The sequence below is a fragment of the Mixophyes fleayi genome, chromosome 5, assembly GCF_038048845.1.
Source record: "Mixophyes fleayi isolate aMixFle1 chromosome 5, aMixFle1.hap1, whole genome shotgun sequence".
Taxonomy (NCBI): Eukaryota; Metazoa; Chordata; class Amphibia; order Anura; family Limnodynastidae; genus Mixophyes; species Mixophyes fleayi.
Genome location: NC_134406.1, coordinates 123,879,062 through 123,902,357, shown reverse-complemented (window position 1 = coordinate 123,902,357; position 23,296 = coordinate 123,879,062). Strand labels below are relative to the sequence as shown.

The 23,296-nt window shown below is 45.1% G+C and overlaps 1 protein-coding gene across 7 annotated transcripts in view; it reads right to left on the bottom strand.

Moving 5' to 3' along the window:
* The window catches only part of PTPN3 (protein tyrosine phosphatase non-receptor type 3), a 607,886-nt gene extending 585,545 nt beyond the window's left edge, over positions 1–22,341 (bottom strand). For 2 of the 7 annotated variants that reach the window (XM_075212795.1, XM_075212800.1), the window contains exon 1: positions 21,911–22,341. Coding sequence is in view for 6 of the 7 variants with exons in the window: in XM_075212800.1 (XP_075068901.1) it covers positions 21,911–21,919 (9 nt within the window). In the remaining variant the exon portion in view is untranslated. Of the gene's footprint in view, positions 1–21,208; positions 21,881–21,910 lie in introns of those variants that run through there. The other 5 variants (XM_075212797.1, XM_075212799.1, XM_075212793.1 and 2 more) reach the window with 3 other exon arrangements.
* Between the last annotated feature and the right edge of the window lie 955 nt (positions 22,342–23,296).

Genomic DNA, 23,296 nt, shown 5'->3' with positions numbered 1-23,296 from the left:
TTAAAAAAACATACCCAACATTTTTTTAAAAAAAAAATAATTGAAAAAGTATAAAAAATATTATAGAGCAATATAGAGCAACTGCCATTTCTATTACTACGTTCATTGTTCATTGTGGAAATGCAGACCAGTTGGAGGAGGTATTGTGGCCCCGTTACCAAATTGGGTACCGGGGCCACTCCACTACGCAGTCCAGATAGATGTGAGGTGTTCAGAATAGACTGGAAATTAGTGGAAAGGATTGTTATTGAATGTTATTGAGGTTAATAATAGCGTAGGAGTGAAAAAAAAAACCAAAAACCGGGATTTTAGCACTTTTTATGCTTTTTTAAAAATAAATCAGAACCCAAAACCCTAAATCAGAACCAAAACCTTTCGTCGGGTGTTTTGGCAAAACAAATCGGAACCCAAAACCTCAAGCTAATCAGAACCCAAAACACAAAACACTAAAAGTGGTCGGTGCACACCCCTAGTTTCAACACCATTTGGGTAACAGTGGACAGATTTTCTAAGATGGCCCATTTTGTTCCACTAAAGCGTCTTCCGTCTGCCTCCAAATTGGCACAAGTTTTCATCAAGGAGATCTTTCGCCTCCACGGGTGTCCTCAGGAAATAATTTCTGACCGTGGAGTCCAGTTCATATCATGCTTTTGGAGGGCCTTTTGCAAGGATTTAGGCATGGCTCTTAAATTTTCCTCTGGCTATCACCCAAAAACCAACGAGCAGACAGAACGGGTAAATCAGGACTTGGAATTATTTATCCGCTGCTTCTCATCTCACAACCAGTCCAATGGGAGTCTTCTGCTGCCTTGGGCCGAATTTGCCCACAACAATCATTCACATTCTTCTTCTGGTTATTTCCCCTTCTTCATCGTTTTTGGCACCCATCCTATTCTCCCCACGTTCTCCTCCCTGTCTCCCAAGGTTCCTGCCGCCCATACCATGACTCGAGATATGGCTAAAATATGGACTTCCACCATGCAGAACCTCCTAAAGTCTGGACATCATTACAAATCTTCTGCTGACCACCATCGAAGATTAGTGCCGCTCCTCCAGGTTGGGGACAAGGTTTGGTTGTCCACGCGGAATCTTAGATTACGGGTCCACTCTATGAAATTGGCACCTTGTTTCATTGGTCCTTTCCCGTTGATTCAAGTAATTAATCCAGTTACCTTTAGACTCCAACTCCCTCCTGCTCTGAAGATCCATAACACCTTTCATATCTTGCTCCTCAAACCTCTGATAATCAACAAATTTTCTCATGTCATCCCCAATCCGCAAGCCATTCCTACCACTATGGGTGAAGAATATGAGGTTAGCCAAATCTTTGCTGAACGCAAATTTCGAGGACGCTTGCAATACCTTGTGCATTTGAGGGGTTTTGGACCTGAGGAAAGGTCTTGGGTTTTTAAAGAGGATTTACATGCCCCACGATTATTGTGTGCCTTCTTGAAGAAACAACGGTTGTCCTGTGGCCCCCCTCTATAAAAAAAAAGGGGGGTTACTGTCAGACGCCGTCCCCATGCATCCCCGCAACGGAGATGCTCCTTCCTGTCCTTGCCGCGCGCATGCGCGTCCGTTGCCATGGCAACGGGACGCGCTGCGCGACTTCCGGTCGGCGGTCAGTGCGTCTGACCACCGCCCTCTGGCCACCAATGACAACCTTCTTCTCTCTATATAAGGATGGCTCTGACACCATATTGGTGCCAGAGCAACTAGTTTATTATTAATCTAGCCTCCAGCGTTATATATAGTTATATATATATTACTCCTATTGCTTCCCTGTGTACCGACCCGGCTCCTCCTGACCCTCCTTTGGATTCTTCCTTGGCTCTGCATAATTCTCTCCGAATTGACCCTCGGCTTGTTGACCATTCTCTGCCTTCCGATTCTGTACTTCATCTGGCCGCTCGGTTCCTGACTCCAGCTTGTACAACCACAATACCTTCGCCACCTCGCAGTAAGCTCCCTGGGATGGCCGCGACCTGCACGTCGTTCGCCGCGAAGTCCAAAGTTCCTTGCGGGGATCCCTGGCGAAGACCGGCGGCGTGTTAGACTCCGCGCCTCCTAGTGAAGTGCAGGGGCGGATCTAGAAAACGAATGTACCCGGGGCGATTTAGGGGGGGGCGATTTAGGTCCCACCCCTTTCTAACAGTTTAGGCTGCTGACGGCTGCACAGTATGTGCAGGTCCGTCCAGCCGTGACAGGCAGGGACAGTGTGCTGCCCGGCTGCTCTGACTGTGTTTTAAACACAATCAGAGCAGCTGGGCAGAACACTGTCCCTGCCTGTCACGGCTGGACGGACCTGCACATATTGTGCAGCCGTCGGCAGCAAGTGTCTGCTAGGGCGGGCGATCGCCCCCCCCCCCCCCCTCTGGATCCACCACTGGTGAAGCGGTGCCAATACCTGCAGGTACAGCATTCTCCTTCGTGACACACGGCTAACACAAGACAACAACCTTCTGACCAAGAGTGCTGTGTGATTGATCATACAGCCCAATCAATACTTTTACCTTTGCATTCTAGCTGGTCCAGTGTGCAAAGTGATCTAGCACATGCCCTTGTGTTTTCAAACTCCCATTGTCAAATATAGATTGTAAGCTTGCGAGCAGGGCCCTCTTACCTCTCTGTATGTATGTTTTACCCAGTATTGTTTTATTAATGTTTGTTCCTAATTGTAAAGCGATACGGAATGTGCTGGCTCTATATAAGATGATGATGATGATGATGATGATGATGATGATGATTCTTCATCATCACTTCAGGGGACTCATGCTGGGCTGACAACATGCCACCAGTTTTAAAAAAAAGTAATAATAATTAAAAAAAAATCTGTAATACTGCTTAAAGAATTTCCTGCTGGTTGTTTACAACATTCATCAATGAGTTTTCAATAGGTTCCACTGTTACACATAACTATTGGTATCTATAACTTGATAAGGAAATTAGAACAAATGTTAAGCTGGGTACATACTACAGGTTTTCCAAACAATTATTGTGCAAATCACACGCAGGGCCGCCGAGAGAGGGGCGGGTACAAAATACCCGGATCTGACTAGGGGGCCCGGGGCCCCACTGGAGACATCTTTTTTATTAAAAATATTCCTGTGTGATGTGCAGTGGAGAATAAGGTAAGAAGAAGAAGGTGTGCTGGAAAGGGGCCATGTGTGACTAAAGGTGCTGGGCAGAGAGGGGTCATATGTCACTAAAGGTGCTGGGCAGAGGGGCCATGTGTGACAATAGGTGCTGGGTAGAGAGGGGGTATGTGTGACTGTAGGTGCTAGGCATTTTCTGCATGAAGGTGGCCTAGTGCTTTTCAACTATGATGCACAGCCACGCCCCTAATTGCATGAGCAACATTTTTTAGCATGCTCAACTATAAGGAGGCCCCATGAATTTGATGTACCAGGGCCCTGAATTCCTCTTGGCAGCCCTGATCACACGATAATAAACTGTCAGGTCTGACGTGGCATTAGTGTGTGTACGCTCCCACGATGATGTTTATTTGTACCAAAGCAAAACGTATCGCCACACGCTATTCTGACAACCAAATTGGACCAATCAGATTGTATCCAGTGTCAGCAGCACAGGGATCTACTGCCACCTAGTGGATTTCCACTAACATCAATTCTATTCTGCTGATTACTCTGCTGTGCTTCTGGTACTGAAGAGGCAACTCGGTTATAATCTTCAAATACAGGTCTATTTCAAGTGGGTGATTGATCTTGCCAGTCATCCCCAGACTTTGGTCTCCTGCTAGACGTTGTGACACCAGAAGTGGCCCCGTGGCCTGCTACGATCATTGTTGGAGAGGTCTGGCGGGCCGGTGAGTGGGTCCTGTGTCGCCTGTTAATCTTCGGAGTTCATCCACCAGTTGTAGCTCTCATTCTCTGTGCGATACCAAGAGTTTGCGCATATGTTTTAGCTTCACTTCTGGCTCAATGCGGATGGCCGGGGTCCTCAATTGTAATGCTGCTGTAATGTAGCGGTTAACTCATCCCCGAGTGGCCTTTTCTGATCGAATTTTCTGCTCTGAAATTTGCTGTATTTGACCTATCCTCCCTGAATCCTTTTTTATCTCTGACCCTACTATATTTAATTATGCCGAAAAACAAAAAACCTCACTCTAAGGGTATCCCTCAATATTACCCTAAGAAGACCTCTTCAGTCTCTGGAACGGAGCAAGCAGCTTCTCCTTGCTCTCGTGAGGACTCGGACTCCGACTAAGATGTGTCTGCTCCAGTTACCAAAAAGACTTTCTTTCTTTGATCAAGGAGATGAAAGAACTTCGGTCCTCGGTCCACGCTCAAGTCCAGCACGCTCTTCATAGTCTGAGATCGGAAGTGTCCTCGTTGGGTTCCCGTACGGACCATATTGAAAGGAAGATGGAGGACGTTGTCTCATGCCAGGAAGCTACGTCTGACGACCTTTCTCAAATCCGCCAGGAGCTCAATACCATCCACGAGCGACAAGAGGATATGGACAATAGAGCCCGGAGAAACAACCTCCGAAATAAAGGCGTTCCGGAGTCCGTTGAATCTGCAAATCTGGACCCTTATCTCCGGAAACTTTTCTCCCAGCTTGCTCCAGAAGTCCCGGAAGATCAACTCTTGCTAGATAGAGCCCACAGGGCCCTTAAGCCTCGTCCATCAGATCAATCTACACCTAGAGACGTTATCCTCCGCCTTCATTTCTTCACAACCAAAGAAGCTATCTAACAAGCAGCCAGAAAGATCCCTTCTTTATCATATGAGGGATATAGCCTTCAAATTTTCCAGGACCTTTCCCCCACCACTCTATCTCGGAGGCGAGAGCTCCAGCCTGTCACCTCAATCCTCAGGGAAAACAATATCAGATAGCGCTGGGGGTTCCCCTTTCGTCTATATCTTTGGCACCAGAACCAACAACTGTCAGCTAAAAGTTTAGGCGAAGCACGGGATCTTCTACGAAAGATTGGCCTGAACCAACAAGCCCCTTTGGAAGCTTCTCAAGCCCTTGCTAACGGTGCGGGCCCCTCAACACCGAGAGCGCAACGGATTCCTCGTAGAGATTGGTCAACCGTCCCTCGTCATTCTAAACCGCAATCCACGGATCCCTGATCTCCATGCCCTCGTTCCTGCTCCCTCTCCAAAGTGCGACCGCTCCATCCTCTACGGGTCTCGTTGTGACTCTTGCAACTTCCTGATATAGTTCTATAATTGGACATAGAACCCAAGGCTCCCATGTCTTCAGATGTCCTTGCCCCTCATCCTCTACTACACCAAAACTATAATGTGGATGCTGGGCACTGTAATGCCTTATTCTGTCTGTTGCCTTGTTGCTGCCTGCCCCCTGAGAAGACAGGTTGTTGTTCTTTATATCTTCATCTAGGTGGGACGAAACACTGACGATGCACAGACTACAGTTCCTGCTTCCGCCACCGATAAGTAGCTGTGATGCTCTGTTTTATTTGTCTCTATGCTGTATTATTGGTTTTACGGTTGTTATGTTGTTTATTTGATTCTTTCTATAGCTCTTTTATTGGGCCACCCTAGGTGGCTCCACAAGTGTCTACTACGATATGCCCAGTGTTATTGAGTTATTTCCTACCTCATATAATATGTTTATTGCTGCTAATTATTACCTTTGTCTTCTCCTTTCTTGTACTTCCCCTTCTCCTAATCTACCCTAGAGGTTAGTACTCTCCCTATTTCCTCCTCAATCCCCTTCCTCCCAATAGGTCATATACACTAAAATGGTCTCTCGGCCTCCCCTTCTGGGTCCCCCGGCCCTCCGTCTTCTTCTGTGGTTGCTCATCGGCCACCACCCCCCTTAGAGCCTAGGGCTCTACGCTGGTCCCCCTGATGGTTTGTCCATCATGTCCTATCCCTTACCAGCATTTGCGACAAGTGGACTTTGGTCCGCTATGTCGATCCCCTTGTACCCTTAACCTTTGGTTCTCCCCTCCTTCTCCTCACTGGTCGCCACCTAGCACGTCATCCCCGATACAGTCTTCCTTTTTCCTCCTCTCTCCCGATATTTCTTCCCTCTTCTGGTCTCTAGCGCTCATCTCATTGATTTTCCTATGACCCTTAACCTTATCTCCTATAATGTCAAGGGCCTCAACTCCCCTCAGAAACGGGCTAAACTCCATTCCCCTCTCAAATCCCTTAAAGGGGACTTGATATTCCTACAAGAAACTCATTTTGTCCAACATCTCCACCCCGAGCTCCGCTCCAGAAAATTTGCCTTGACATTTCATGCACGTGACCATAGGCAGAAAAAGCGGGGTGTAGCAATCCTGTTTGCGCGCCATTTAATTTTCGAACTTCATGACTCCCATAAAGATAAAGAAGGTAGATTCCTGATTCTCATAGGCACTCTGAATAATCTCCCCTGCACTCTAGTAAACCTCTATGCACCCAACGCCGACCAACATAGGTTCTTCAAAAAACTGGGTTCTTTGTTAGCACATGTTCGCCAGGATGAACTTATTGTTGCTGGTGACTTTAACGCTGTTTTAGCCCCGACCATAGATCGTTCCTCAGGCCCCTCCTCTTCTCCTTCGAGGAGAGATGCCCACACCACAGCTGCCTTACAGGCTTTTCTGAAACTCCATAACTTATATGACTCATGGAGAGTACTGGACCCCCTAGCCAGGGACTATACCTTCTTTTCCTCTCCCCATAATACCTATTCCCGGATCGACATGATCCTGCTCAGCCACGACCTCACTCTTAAACTTAGCTCCTCCCAAATCTTCCCTGTTACCTGGTCTGACCATGCCCCTGTTTCCGCTGTACTCACCTCCCTTGCTCACCGCCCTCCTAGAGCAACCTGGAGAATCAACGAATCACTCCTACATGATAAAGAAACCACTACTCACCTAAATTCTCTTCTCTCTGAATACTTTGAGACAAACGACACCCCTGATATCTCCCCTATGACTCTCTGGGACGCCCATAAGGCTGTAATACATGGTCATCTTATTGCCTTGGCGTCTCGGACTAAGCGATTCAGTCTGGCTAAAACTATTCAGTTGACGGACTCGCTGAGAGCTTTAGAGCAATGTCACAAATTGAGCCCTGATCCCTTGGTTCTCCAGGAAATTGCTTCTGTCCATAGTGAATTAAATCTCTTGTTGTCCCACCAGGTTGCTAATAAACTGAAGTGGCTCAATCAGCGCTACTATGAAAAGGGCGACAAAGCTGATAAATTGCTAGCCACCAAACTTAGAGCTAAGATAGCGGCCCAGAATCTCCTGGCTATCAGGGACTCTGAGGGAATTTTACATTATGACCCTCAGCGGATACGTGCTGCCTTTCAATCCTATTACACTAAACTTTATAACCTTCCCCAACCGTCTGATCCTTTAGTATACCAGCAACACTCGCAGTTGATTGAATCTTTTCTTTCCTCTGCTAAGCTTCCAAAACTCTCTCCACAGGCTAGTACTCTTCTGGGGGATGAGATTACTAAAGATGAAATTGAGCAAATCATAAAGTCTGAGAAAACAGGAAAGGCTCCGGGGCCGGACTGCTTCACTGCTGTGTACTATAAAAGGTTTACTGGGCTCCTGGTCCCCCGTTTGCACACCCTATTCAACTCAATCCTGACTGGGGGTTCCTGGTCTAGGGATTCTTTGGAGGCTCGGATCTCCGTTATTCATAAAGAGGGTAAAGATGTTCATGACTGCGCTAGTTATCGCCCTATCTCCCTGCTTAATACAGATGTCAAATTATATGCTAAAATTTTGGCTTATAGACTAAATTCGGTCCTTCCCTCCCTTATACATTATGATCAGGTTGGCTTCATACCGGGTCATCAGGCCAGAGACAATACCAGGAGAGTCGTTGATCTGATTCATATCATTAACACCAAGAAGGCCCCGGCCATTGTTCTCTCCCTGGACGCCGAGAAGGCTTTTGACAGGATCTCTTGGAGCTTTATGTCCCGAGCCTTGTCGGCGTTTGGGATTTCGGGAAACTTCCTCACGGGTATTCAAGCCTTATACTCTCGACCCTCCGCAAGAGTCATGATCAACGGCTCTCCCTCTGACCTTATCGCCATATCCAATGGTACACGCCAGGGGTGCCCTCTGTCTCCTCTCATTTTTGCCCTTGTTATAGAGCCTCTTGCAGCCTCTATCCGGGCCTGTCCGAACATGCAGGGTGTGCGGACGGGGAATCTTGAGAGTAAGCTCTCTCTCTTTGCGGACGATGTCCTTCTGACTCTCCTGCAGCCTGAGAAAAGTCTCTCCCTGGACTCTTTAGCATATTACACCACTATGGAGACCTTTCTGGTTACAAGATCAATATTACAAAATTTAGAAGCTCTACTCTTTAATATTCCATCCCCAGAAGGACTGGTACTCACTTCCCGCTTTAACTTTCGGTGGCAGAGAAAGAAAATTAAATACTTAGGTATCTTTATTACCGACTCCTATGACTCCCTCTACCGGGAGAACTACCCGGGCCTCTTTGCTAGTCTGAATTGTTCTCCTGGCGCTCATTGATCATTTCGTGGTTGGGCAGGGTCATCTCTGTCAAGGTGAACCTCCTCCCTAAGCATCTCTACTATTTCCAGACCCTTCCTGTCCGAGTCCCCCTCTCGGATCTGACGTCTATCCAAAAATGTCTCTCTAGGTTTATCTGGAACGGCCGGTCTCCCAGGATTAAGCTGGCTCTCTTAAAGAGACCCACCAGAGGTGGTGGTAGGGGTTTCCCGGATTTGAAAATTTACTACTGGGCGGCTCATCTGAGCCAGATTGTAGCCTCCTTTGCCTCCCCCGCGGCATTGTTGTGGGTTGACATCGAATGCGCTTATCTTAATTTTCCAATTTTGTCCTGTATATGGGGTCTCTCAAAACAAAATAGATCTCCCCTCACCTCCCAATGCCCTACCCTACTATTCTCAGCTGCAATATGGGAGACCTGCCGACCCCATCTGAAGATACCAGTGTCCTCTCTTACTATCTTACTCTTTGGGGTAACCATGCGTTTCCTCCTGGGCTCTCCTCTGCCTTCTATGGTCCCTGGATCACTGCGGGAGTCCGATTTGTCGGAGACCTATTATTTCAGGGGGCCTTTATCTCCTGGGATGATCTACGCTCTAAATATCCAAGTCTCCATCCTAAATTCTATGAATATTTCCAGATACGACACTTTGTGGGCTCTCTCCTCGGGGGGGCTCCTCTCCCCCCTCTTAGGTCTCCCTTTGTATCCCTATGTCTCTCCTCACCTTTGGGTAGGGGCACCATCTACTCTATCTACAGCCTAATCCTCAATGTACTTTTACCTCCGGGAGGTAGGCATGAGAGGGAGTGGGAGAGAGATCTGGGCCCGCCCCCAGAGGAGGATTATTGGGAAATCATAAGGGAGCAAGTTGCCACCAGCTCTATTTCCACTTTGGTGAAGGAGAACGCGTATAAAGTATACTATAGGTGGTACTACACACCCGACAAACTCACTAAAATGTTTCCCTCTAGTTCTCCACTGTGTTGGCGGGGTTGTGGCCAGATGGGTTACTTTTTTCATATTTGGTGGTCCTGTCCTAAAATATCCTCCTTTTGGGATCGAGTTAGGGCCCTCCTCTCCTCCCTCCTTCCATGCCCTGTCCGGAAAGACCCATGGTCTTTTCTTCTCTGTTACCCTCTGATGGAGGATGATCGAGAGTCTGCAAAATTAGCCTCCCATGTCCTGGCTGCTGCACGATGCCTAGTAGTCAAGTCTTGGAAACAAGTTGAACCCCCCACTATGGCGGCCCTGCGATCCTATATCTGGTTTATTGCCCGGATGGAACAGATTACATACCACCTGCATGATAAGAATGATAAATTCCACCAGATTTGGGCTCCTTGGCTTTACTTATAACCCCATAACTCTTGTACCAACCCCTTCCTCCTAAAAAGACTCCCTATGTTCATAGATGGCCTGACTCTTGACTCTTGATGCGGTTTCCCTTCCCAGAGAATCTGAGTAGTACCCACCTTTGAAACTTTTGTTGCCCCTCTCATATTTATTTGTTTCTCTTCCTAAAAAGGGAAGGGCAAGGAATTGTGTGGATTAAAGGAAGTATGCTCTCTTTTTCTTTCACTCTCGGTGGCGACCAGCCCCCTCCCACCCCCCTTCCTCCCACATTATATTGTTATAATATGTTATAGTTTCTTGAACATTCTGGATAACAATTGTATACTTATCTGTCTGTTTATTAATATCCTCTGGCTATTTTGTATATTAGCTATTCAAATATTTTCTGTTTCATTGACATATGCCCATGATAAGTATTGTTCTCTGTTTTTGTTTCTTGCCCTGCAAATGTACTAATTGTTGATTCTTATCTGTACATGACTGCTATTTTTCAAAATAAATATAGTTAAAAAAAAAAAAATGCTACAGCACTTTCTGAGGACCCATACCTCTCCATGGGGCATATTTATTAAACAGGGAAATTTTATCAGGATCCCTTTCAATCCTTATCGCAAAGATAAGGATTGAAAGATTGTGTGTATTTATTAAAAAACTTCAACAGGAACAGCAGTCACAAAAGACTGCTGTTCCTGCGAAGACCCCTATCCTATCTTTACTATGGTCACTATCGCAAAGTGACCACCTTTGCGATAGTGACCAGATGGGAGAGCAGTCAGATGCTGTGAGGGATCCGAAGATCCCTCTACTGCAGTGGTCAGGGAACAGGGGTAAATTACCCCAAATGGGGTAAAAATGAAATTCCTGGGGGTAATGCTGCCGATTCACATGCTGTCAGTTGGATTGTAGACCCCTTTAAATGTGAAATTGCTGTTGTACCAGAAAAGCCTCAAGGGTTGGCAGAGGCACTTCTTGAGCTTCGATGCAATAATGAAGCACGTATTGCATTTGAAAACAAAGCAGATCTGTCATATTTTTGGATGTCAATAGCTGCAAAGGCATTCAAAATTACACATGAGGAGGCCGTCAAAAAGTTGTTGCCTTTTGCAACAACCTACCTGTGCGAACAAGGATTTTCCACTCTAACAAACATAAAAACAAACCAGAGAAATCGATTGGATGCTGAAGACTGTATCCAAATTATTCTGACATCAAAATGCCCCAATATTGATGCTCTCGTATCAAAAATGAAGCAACATCATTTCTCCAAAACCTGAAGTTTTGAAGTTGAAGCTTTCAAAGAAATTTTGAATAGATTCAATAAAATTTTGAATTCCAATAATTAATAATATATGATTTCCTTCCTTTCAAATCAAGGGGGTAACGTCGGTGTATCTAAATATATTTTGGGGTAAAAGGTAAAAAAGTTCCCTGACCCCTGCTCAACTGCAATGTTCTCCTCATACAGCAGACCTGAGAATTTACATATACGGTAATGTACGCCAGCCTGAGCTGGCGTAATTACTGTATGTGTAAAAGCATTTTCAATACTTGTTAAATTGCGATACACAGCAGTCTCTATAGACATCTATGAGGACGGCTATGTATTTCGAAAAAAAATGCAAAGATCTGCTGCGATGCACTGTTAATAGATTAGGAACATACTTCAATTTGCGTCCATCCCCGAAAGCAGACGTTTTGGGGGAATTGACAAGAAAATCCGGTTTAATAAATAGTCCCCCATGTCCCTTCCCCCTGCAAAACTGGGCTAAAATTTCTGGAACCTTAAAACATATATATTTGAGTAGGTAAAAAAATTAAGTAAAAAATAAAACATTAACATTAATATGTCTTTTATGTGCATTGGGAGGTGTTGTAATCTTCTTCTGGGGAAAAGTGGAGAAATCCAAGCATAGTGAAGCGAGGCATAGAACTTTCATTGAAGCATTTGGTAATGAGTCATCAGGTGTGGTACTAAGAATCTTCTGCAATGAAGCAGCAGACAATTTTCAGCATGCCATCAGTGGCAAAATGGTCCATGTCACCACACCAATTTAAATTTATACATACAAATTTAAGACAAACAATATTTTTTCCGCCATTGCGCATTTTCATCTTGTGAAACCAGACATCCTTGGCCCATGAATCCAGTTTGAGAAACACTGCTCTAGACCAATGGACACACCCTCTACACCTGTGGTAGTCATGTTCCCGGTAATGATAAGCCCGATGGTTAGTTTCCCCGACAATAAAAAACTGATGCTTACATGGCCGACCATAAATTATGTAAGCAGAGTTTTTTTATGTTGGGAAACTAACTGTCGGTCTTATCATTACTGGGTAAATGTACCCAACCCCTCTACACAGCGTCATACAGCCCTGGTTTTTGGTCGGGAATTTAGATGAACCACATAGCTCTGGGAAAAATGGCACTGAGCTTCCCCAGGAATAGGAGAATAGCAGTTTAGTAAAAATGTAATTAGTAGGTCATACTGCAGGCATCAAGTTTTTTATTTTATTTTTTACAAACGAACAACCCTCCTGATACGTTTTGCATATGTTATATTCTATAATAATGCATTTAATGTAATTTTGAGATGTAAGTGGCCATTAAATCTACCTGAGGTACTTTTTGGTCTACACATATATAAGTAACAATTACTCACTACAATTGAATTCTATATGGATGTTTACTGAATGTTCTAACCTTTCAATAGAAAGGGCGTGCAGAATACACTGTTAGTCACATTTACATACATCATACACCTAGAATATCAATGTAACAGTTTTAACAGGCTTTTGAATACTAAACAGATGTTGATCTGCTAACATTCACCAGCTACTGTTGAGTTTCTTTCCATATATAGTATATAGTGGAGGGCAATGTTATTTTCTTGAAAGAAAAAACAATAATGAGTCAGTTATTTATGAAGCATTGTAAAATCAGATGTGGCAGAATTCTAAGAGTATAACTGGAGAAAGCTTAGAACGAGAGAGTGACAATCCTGCTTAATTGTTTAAATAGATTATTTGAACGGACATATGGTACAATTTGGAAATGCAGACTATAGTGGTTATAGCATCTGTGCCTCTCTCAATTTCTCTCCAATTGATCAACGCTTTCTACTTAAAAAGATATTGATTTCAATATTGTCCCTACATAGATATGGCAAATAGAAAATAAAATGGAAAGTTTTGACCAAATTTTATACCATTATATTTGGGGCTAAGCATAGTGTAGTTTACACAATATTTACCTCTCAGCAACAGCTGTAGTTGACAGCCAGTGAATATTAGGAGTATTTCTTTCTATATTTTTTACCTTATACATTCAAGTGTCAGTGATGTTGATCTACAAATATAGGTAGATTTTCATATTCTAATAAATATTAAATATAAAAATGATAGTTTAAATCTTCATTTTTCAATTACTTCTATGTAATTATATATTATGTTGCTGTACAGTATTGGAACTTTTTAATGTACTTTATGAAAGAACATGATCTAATCTTATGCATCTATTTCAGATTTGGGCTGACATACCAGCTCTGGACTTAGTAGAGGGGACTGTTCCTATTTCTAGCGTGTATTTCTCTCTACAACCATGCTGTTTACCTGCCTAGACATGAACAGTGGAGCGCAGAGCAGAGGCTGTCAAAACACCAGAGCATACTCACCCCCTTGCACTAAGATTGAGATACTTTTGGATAATACCATAGAAAATATCCTTCGTTAGCGGATTGTGTGTTTGTTTTTTAAAATATTTTAATTTTTATTGAACTCTGGTACAAGTGGACTCTGTTGGTGGATTTAATGTTAATATTGTTCTATCACCTGTGCAGGACATACTGATAAGTTTATGGTCAGTATACTTATTTAACAAATCCCTGTTACAGCTGTTTTAATTGTGATTTATACAATATAAATGTGTATTTTATAAAGTTATTGTTTTAAAAATATGATTAATTTATAAAAAACAATCCTCTCTCACATATTGTTTAATATATTGGTTCCTCCTTATAAAACTGTTACATTTTTGTTTCAGTATGTGAATATCTAATACAAGCATCAAAGTTAGATATTTAGGGGGAATTCAATTAGCCGCATTACGGGTAAAAGTAACGCGGCCTGCTCCTTATTACCGCTCTTACGGTAATACTGCGCCTTATTACCGTTCTTACGGTAATACTGCGCCTTATTACCGTTCTTACGGTAATACTGCGCCTTATTACCGTTCTTACGGTAATACTGCGCCTTATTACCGTTCTTACGGTAATACTGCGCCTTATTACCGTTCTTACGGTAATACTGCGCCTTAATACCGTTCTTACGGTAATACTGCGCCTTATTACCGTTCTTACGGTAATAATGCGCCTTATTACCGTTCTTACGGTAATAATGCGCCTTATTACCGTTCTTACGGTAATAATGCGCCTTATTACCGTTCTTACGGTAATAATGCGCCTTATTACCGTTCTTACGGTAATAATGCGCCTTATTACCGTTCTTACGGTAATAATACATCCTAAAGGAGGGTAGACAGAATCAGGCACAAGGGGAGCCAGAAGAGAGAAGGGAGAGCGAGTAGCGGAGGTGAGGGGTTAAGTAGATGGTTGGTAGGCTATGCGGAAGAGGTGAGTTTTTAGTGCACGTTTGAAGCAGCACAAAGTAGGAGAGAGACGAATGGAACGAGGGAGGTCATTCCAGTGAAGGGGGGCTGCACGGGAAAATTCTTGGATTCTGGAGTGGGAAGAAGTGATAAGAGAGGAGGAGAGGCGGCGGTCATTTGCTGAGCGCAGGGAGCGGGCCGGAGTGTGTATGGAGAGGAGGCTAGAGATGTAGGGTCCAGTAGAGTGGGAGAGAGCATTGTAAGTGGTGGTAAGGAGCTTGAAGAGGATTCTGTAGGGGAAGGGTCGCCAGTGTAGGGCGAGGCAGAGAGGGGAGGCAGAGGAGGAGTGGCGTGAGAGGAAGATGAGTCTTGCAGCCGCGTTGAGTATAGAGCGGAGGGGAGAGAGGTGGGAGTGAGGGAGGCCAGTGAGGAGAAGGTTGCAATAATCCAGGCGGGAGATGATGAGTGCGTGGATGATAGTTTTGGTGGCATCCTGAGAGAGGGAGGGACGGATGCGGGCGATGTTGCGTAGTTGGAAGCGACAGGACTGGGCAAGGGAATGAATGTGGGGGGCAAAAGAGAGAGAGGAGTCAAGGGTGACACCTAGGCAGCGGAGTTGGGTGACAGAGGAGATGGTGGTGTTGTTGACGACAATAGAGAGGTCATGGTGGGATGGGAGTCTGGGCGGAGGAAAGACAATGAGTTCCGTCTTGGAGATATTGATTTTAAGAAAATGCTCGAACATCCAGGAGGAGATGGCAGAGAGGCAGTCAGATACCCGAGAGAGGAGGGTGGAGGAAAGGTCAGGAGAAGAGATGTAGAGTTGAATGTCGTCAGCATAGAGGTGATACTGAAGTCCAAAGGAGGAGATGAGAGCGCCAAGTGAGGAAGTATAGAGCGAGAAGAGTAAAGGACCGAGAACAGAGCCCTGCGGGACTCCAACAGGGAGAGGGTGGGGGAGGAGCAAGACGTTGATACAGAGAAGGAGCGGTTAGCAAGGTATGAGGTGAACCAGGCAAGGACAGATCCAGAGAGGCCAAGAGAAAGAAGGGTTTGCAGCAGGAGGGGGTGGTCCACGGTGTCAAAGGCTGCGGAGAGGTCTAGGAGAATAAGTATAGAGAAGTGACCCTTGGACTTGGCCGTTAGGAGATCATTAGTAACCTTGGCCAGGGCAGTTTCGGTGGAGTGGAGGGGATGGTAGCCGGATTGGAGAGGGTCAAGGAGGGAATAGTCAGAGAGATGTTTGGCGAGGCGGCTGCAGACAATCCGCTCGAGAAGTTTGGAGGCGAAGGGGAGTAGTGAGATAGGGCGATAGTTAGCAAGAGAGGTGGAGTCGAGATTGGGTTTTTTGAGGATAGGGGAGATAAGAGCGTGTTTAAAAGAGGGGATTATACAAGAGGAGAATGATAAGTTGAAGAGGTGAGCGAGGTAAGAACAGGCAGTGGGAGAGAGAGAGAGAGAGCGAAGGAGGTGAGAGGGGATGGGTCAAGAGGATAGGTAGAGGGTGGGGAGGAGAGAATAAGGGAGCGGACTTCTTCACCTGTAGTGGGGCAAAAGGAGCACCAGAGTTGGTTGTTGGGGGGAGGTGAAGCAATGAGGGTGGCGGGGGAAGGGGAGGAGGAGGTGTTCAGTCTGATGGCCTCAATTTTGGACGAGAAAAAGGTGGCGAAGTCATAAGCAGAGAGGAAAGGCGGGACAGAGGGGGGGGGAAAGAGTAGGGAGTTAAAGGTGGCAAAGAGGCGGCGGGGATGGGAGGACTGAGCAGAAATGAGGGACTTGAAGAAGGTTTGTTTAGCGAGGGAGAGGGCAGAGCAGAAAGAGGAGAGGATGAATTTGAAGTGAAGGAAGTCAGCCAGGGAACGAGATTTTCTCCAGAGGCGTTCGGCAGTGCGAGAGCACTTTTGGAGGAAGCGGGTGAGTTTGGAGTGCCATGGTTGGGGGATAAGGCGGCGTCGGCGGATAGAGGAGGCCGGGGCGACCGCGTCAAGCGCAGTAGTGAGGGAGAGGTTATAGAGAGAGGATGCCTGGTCAGGACAGGCCAGAGAGGGAAGGGGTGATAGGAGAGTTTCAATAGAGGAGGAGAAAGAGGTAGGGTCGATAGCGTCAAGGTTGCGCCTAGTGAGGGTGGCCTTAGGCGGGGCGGGAGAAGGGGAGGAGGAGAGAGTGAAGGAGAGGAGATGGTGGTCAGAGAGTGGGAAGGGAGAGTTGGAGAAGTCAGAGAGATCACAGAGGTGAGAGAAGACAAGGTCGAGGGAGTGACCAAGACAGTGGGTGGGGGAGGAGGTCTACTGAGTAAGGCCAAGAGAGGAGGAAAGAGCAAGAAATTTGATGGTGGCGGGGTCAGAACAGTTGTCGATGGGGATATTAAAGTCGCCAAGTATGATGGAGGGGAGGTCAGAGGAAAAGTAGTGGGGGAACTAGGCGGCGAAGTTGTCGAGGAAAAGGGAGGTGGGGGCCAGGGGGACGGTAGATGACGGAGACACGGAGGTGGATAGGGGAGAAGAGACGGGTGGAGTGAACTTCAAAGGAGGAGAAGGAGAGGGAAGGTAAGGTGGGAAGGACCCAAAAAGTGCAGTTAGGAGACAGGAGGAGGCCCACTCCACCTCCTGGACGCTCGTCCGGTCTGGTGGAGTGGGTGAAGGAGAGGCCCCCGTAGGAGAGAGCTGCAGGTGAGGCAGTGTCAGAAGAAGTAAGCCAGGTTTCGGTGATGGCAAGAAGATTAAGAGAGTTGGAGATGAAGAGGTCGTGGATGGAGGATAGTTTGTTTCGGATGGACCTGGAGTTTCAGAGGGCACATGAGAAAGGGAGGGAGAGAGCTGGGGAGATAATGGGCCTTATTACCGTTCTTAAGGTAATAATGCGCCTTATTACCGTTCTTACGGTAATAATGCGCATTATTACCGTTATTACGGTAATAATGCGCCTTATTACCATTATTATGGTAGTTTAAACGCCTGCTTTTTGCTCATAGCTCCCTGAGCTGCGAGCAGAAAGCCGGGTTAAAACTACCGTAATAACGATAATACTTTTAACACCGCGCAAATTCGGGGGCAATTCATGCTGATGGCTTTAAAAAATCTCCCAGTATATATTCCCAGGATTAGTGATGTGACCTGGCGCCTCTTGCATGTAGTTGGCGCATGCGCTGTGAAGTCCATTTGGCATTCTACAATGCATGTGCAGAAGTGGCTTCGGTTTGCATGCCCTGCTCCCCTTTGCTTGTACCTCCTCTGGTAAACACAGAACATGGACTTGGAATTTAAAGTGGTACAACTCCTGAACTTCTGTGGGCCCTGTATGTTCCTTAACACCATAAAAAGGATAATCTGTACAATGCACAAGTGCCAATTCATATAGTAATGAAAGCTACGAATAAATTACCAGTTTATAAAATATTTTGTGTAGGAATTAAAAAGTGACTATTATTATCATTTATATATATCGCACCACCATATTGTGCAGCTCTGTACAGAGAATATTTGTCCCTCACATAAGGCCCAGCCCCATTGGAGTTTATAGTCAACTAGCCAACACACAAGCACTCAAATACTAAGTTAATATTAGTCAATTAAACTGGAAGTTTGCCAGGCCCTTCTAAATGTGAGCAGCTTCCACTGCTTAAACTCCATTGCTGAAAATGTTTCAACTCTGAACCTGTTTGGGCCAATCACAGATAGTTATTAAAGGTGTTTTCTACTTTAAAATATAATTTTTTCTTTGCTTAGAATAGTAGGGTCTGTTGAATTATGCAACACCCATCATTTGTTGTTTTAAGCAGAGTCCCAGCACTTACATATAGCTGGAGCTCTCAGGTCTTTCCAGAGCATAAGAGATCTTAGTGGCTGTAAACTAAGGTGGCTATTCCAGGGAAGGGAGAGATTTAAAAATAGACTTTATTTATGTAGACTTTATTTACCCCTGTAAGCAAATTGAAGGACAACAATGAAAAAGTGGTCTACACCGGTGGTTCCCAAACTGTGCGCCACGGCTCCTAAGGGTGCCGCGCGCGAGCCATAAAAAAAACAAACAAACAGAAACACTTACCAATCCGCACGGCGCCGGGACCCAGCATCCTCCTCTCTCACGCAGCCTGTCATATCAGTGACAGGCTGCGTGAGAGAGGAGGATGCTGGGTCCCACCGCGCGGATTGGTATGTGTTTCTGTTTGTTTGTTTTATGGCTGGAGCGCGGCAGAGAGGGCAGAGGAGAGGGACAGCGTGACAGGAGGGGGACAGAGGAGAGGGACAGCGTGACAGGAGGGGGACAGAGGAGAGTGACAGCGTGACAGTAGGAGGACAGAGGAGAGGGACAGCGTGACAGGAGGGGAACAGAGGAGAGGGACAGCGTGACAGGAGAGAGACAGCGTGGCAGAGGAGGAGGACAGCGTGACAGGAGGGGGACAGCGTGACAGGAGGGGGACAGCGTGACAAGAGGGGGACAGCGTGACAGGAGGGGGACAGCGTGACAGGAGGGGGACAGCGTGACAGGAGGGGGACAGCGTGACAGGAGGGGAACAGAGGAGAGGGACAGCGTGACAGGAGGGGGACAGAGGAGAGGGACAGCGTGACAGGAGGGGGACAGAGGAGAGGGACAGCGTGACAGGAGGGGGACAGAGGAGAGGGACAGCGTGACAGGAGGGGGACAGAGGAGAGGGACAGCGTGACAGGAGGGGGACAGAGGAGAGGGACAGCGTGACAGGAGGGGGACAGAGGAGAGGGACAGCGTGACAGGAGGGGGACAGAGGAGAGGGACAGCGTGACAGGAGGGGGACAGAGGAGAGGGATAGCGTGACAGGAGGGGGACAGAGGAGAGGGATAGCGTGACAGGAGGGGGACAGCATGGCAGAGAAGGAGGACAGCGTGACAGAGGGCAGAGGAGCTGGGACAGCGTGGCACAGGAGCTGGGACAGCGTGACAGGGCAGAGGAGGAGGACAGTGTGGAAGAGGAGCTGGGACAGCGTGACAGAGGGCAGAGGAGGGGGACAGAGGACAGTGGAGCTGGGACAGCGTGACAGAGGGCAAAGGAACTGGGACAGCGTGAGAGGGGCAGTGGAGGGGGACAGCGTGTCAGGAGGGAGACAGCGTGACAGAGGGCAGAGGAGGGGGGACAGCGTGAGAGAGGGCAGAGGGGGTAGCGTGAGAGAGGGCAGAGTGTCTGGATGCAGTGGGGGCATTTTTGCATACAACTAAATAAGCATTTCTGTCCTGACCTAAATACTTATTACAATTTTTTGACCCAACTACTTCTAAAACAGGACTGCTCGGTAATTATTTTGGAGGGGTGCCTTAAAAAATTATGGAGACTCTAAGGGTGCCGTGAACTGCAAAAGTTTAGGAACCACTGGTCTACACTGTGTGGAAAAGGTGGTGTTGATTATCACAACCAGCCTATTGATGTCAATGTACTAAGAAAATGACAGCTAGAGTCCAATTGGTTGCTACAGACAGCACATAATTTTCTACACAGTAACTGGTGTATTAGTTTTCATAAAAGTCCCACATTCTATTTTCACTGAAGTTGTACAATGGAATTGCCTTGTCCTGAAATATTAATGGTTCTTGCCCAACTTGAAGATAATAAACGATTAGCAAATATTACCAAGAATAGCAAAAGTCCTATCAAAACAGTCAAAAGCCATTTGGCAAAAATAATTTTAACATTTTCAGTCAATTAAAATGCAAAATAATAAGATTGTGTGAGCCAATTTTTCTATGAATAAACTAATATATATATTTCAAAAACAGCTCATGAACTGTAACAATGTGTTTGTAATAGGGCAATTTTAAACTTAACCTTAATGCTTCATCATAGAATATTCCATTAAGATTGTATTTGTATGAAGCTCTGTGAAATATCAACAGTCAAAAATTGTTCTTCTGTGTAACTGAGGATTCTGTATGTTGGTTTTTAAAAATATCTCACATTATTTTATTTTTATTCTGTTTAGGGCCAATAAAAAATTTATTAAAATGATGCATGTCCTTATGTACAAAATACTTAAAATTTACACGAAAGTTAAATTAACCGTGTTCTTGCTAAATAGAGAATCATAAATCTTAAACAAACTAGATTTTGAATGGCCAATCCATAAAACACACAACTGGACTGTGTATATAAACAGGCATGCAACATAAATATTGACACACATAAATCACACATATATGTATTCATGTACACAACGATTTTATGAATGAAATATATATATATATATAATCACTTTAATAAAAGGCCTTAAAGCTGAAACCACAGTTACTGGATTTCGGATATTGGCTAATTCCAGTGGCAGTTCCCTTCCCCCTTTCGCACACATTGAAACTCCTCAGGCTCAGGGTAAATATTGATGAAATTGTGTAGAGAAAAGACAAGCCAGAGCCAACAGTTCACACTATGTTAACACATGTGGGCGGGTTTGGGTATGTTAAGTTAAAGGGCTAAGTCCATTCTGAAGAAACTAGTATGCACTTGAAAATGGGGACACAGGCCACTGATCTCAAATGCAGCTTTTATTAACATAATGTATGTGGTACTGAAATACAAAATCTATTAAAGTCCGACACTCAAGCCACATCACAAATGCCAACAAAGTAATCATTTTCCATCAAACTGGATACTTTCCAAAAGAAAGTAATTTCATTGTAGTTTCCTAGTGCATTAGTAAAAATCGATACAAAGTACATAATAGATTAAGTTATAGCAATCAAAGGGTAAGTTTAACTCGGTCATAAATGTTAATTTCACTACATAAAACACCAACCTTTGTTACAAGAAACTTTAGCAAGTATATTTAACACTGGAGAAAGAATAAATGAGATGTGCTGTCCTGTGAGTAGCATAAATCCTGATTATCTCGATGGAATGAGTGTCTCTGAAAGCCATGCCAGGATTGTAACGACTGCCTCTTACAACCAGTGTTTGATCTAAGGTGTTGAGACTTGACAGGCCTGCACATACCTGTCAATTTACTTAGGATGGCGTGGGCCAATCCTGGTATTTAACTCCCTTTCCTATTCATTATGAGATTTGTGAACCTGTTTGTACACTGCTAAAGTTATAATTCACTAATTATCTTATTTAGTGACACTTCAGGACTATGCATATTCTACTCCACACTAAAGCGTTTAACTGTGACTGATGTTTCTTTAACATGCAATCATACGGTAAACATTACAGATATACCGACGTGTGTGTTTCTTATTTAATAGAATCAATGAATTTGTAACATAGGTCAGTGTTGCCAGTGGATACTCTTTTATTTATTGAATTACTTGCTTTGTTTGGGAAACATATTCTGACTCAGAGCACGCAGATCGCTTACACAAACTAGTCCAAAGAAAGATAATTTCACACAAAAGCACTGAAATATTCAGACAACATACACGATCGGTCGGGACACAGTCTGGCTGGTTCCTTGCAGCATTGAGTAACAACGCCTTGACTCCCCACTGCAGAGATTTACCTGCACCATCCAGATCCTCCTCCACTCCTGTCGAGGGCTGCTCCTTTTACACTCCGACCAGCCCTGCCCTCCACTCCAGTGAAACCCTACAGACAAATCGCACAGATTGCAGCAATATTGTATCTTCTCCAGGGTCCAGGACAAAGAAAAGCAGGTGGTGCTGTTTTTCTGATTCCAGGAAGCAAATCCCTTGTACTGCACTGTCCCACTCCCAGTAGAAGCCTCCTCCTCGTCCTTCTCAACCTCCCCCCTTCCTCTTGTGAGTCCACACTTCACACCAGCAGAGCTCCACCTCTCAGACTGGGAATGTATATTTTATTACAATTGATCAGTACAACAGCAGACAGAGCATACAAACTATTCAGTGAAATCTCCCCTCAAAGCGTCGGATGGCTTCTGTTTTCCTTTTCTCAGCCCTCCTGTGTGTGTGACATCAGCTGCCTGGATCCTCCCCCGAGTCACTCGAATTGCTTCCAAAAACAAATATATTAACGGTTTATATATACTGCACTCCTCCGGGCTCATTTTCCTGCTTTAACATGCACTTGAGTTTGTGCTTTTTGGATTTGTTGCAGAGAAAGGAGTGCCACTTAAGGTTGTACTGTTCACTTTAGGAGCCAAAAGCTTGTAAGTGACTGGTGTGCTAAATACAGGCAACCATCATTACTGGAAGTTTATAAATCATGATCCCATAAACTAGAAACTAGACTGCCTTTAATATCCCCTGATAAACGATATAAAAATTAATCCGCCTACTGGTACCAAATGTACATGTTATCATATAAATCCATTTAATTGTATGCAACATGCTGGAATGTTGTTATCCACCTCCTCTCTGTGAACATGCACTTTTACATGTTAATATTCACATTAACAAATAGGTTATTAGACCTTCAAATTCAGTTACTGTTCATGTATTTCTCTTGTTGATCTGCAAACAATTATTTAGGACATTGACATTACTACCAGGGCCTGATTAAAGGATCCAGCTGCCCTAGCCTAATACACTGGTTGCTGCCCCCCCAAGGTGTATATGTGTGTGCAGAGCCATAACTTGGAATTCTAGCGCCCTGGGCGAGAAAGACAAATGCCGCCCCCCTAGCCCTCAATTTTAACCAAATTAACCTAAAATATTCCTAAATTGCACCCCCCTTCAGGGATGCGCCCTGGGCGGTCGCCCCTGTCGCACAGCCCTAGTTACGGTCCTGTGTGTGTGTGTGTGTATTAATATGTATATATGTAATGTGAATATAGATGTATAGTCATGGGTATATATATATATATATATATATATATATATATATATATATATATCTACTATATAAATGCCTAGTGGCGTGTGTGGAAAAAAAATAAACAAGCTGCAGCGCCACCTGCTGGGCAGAG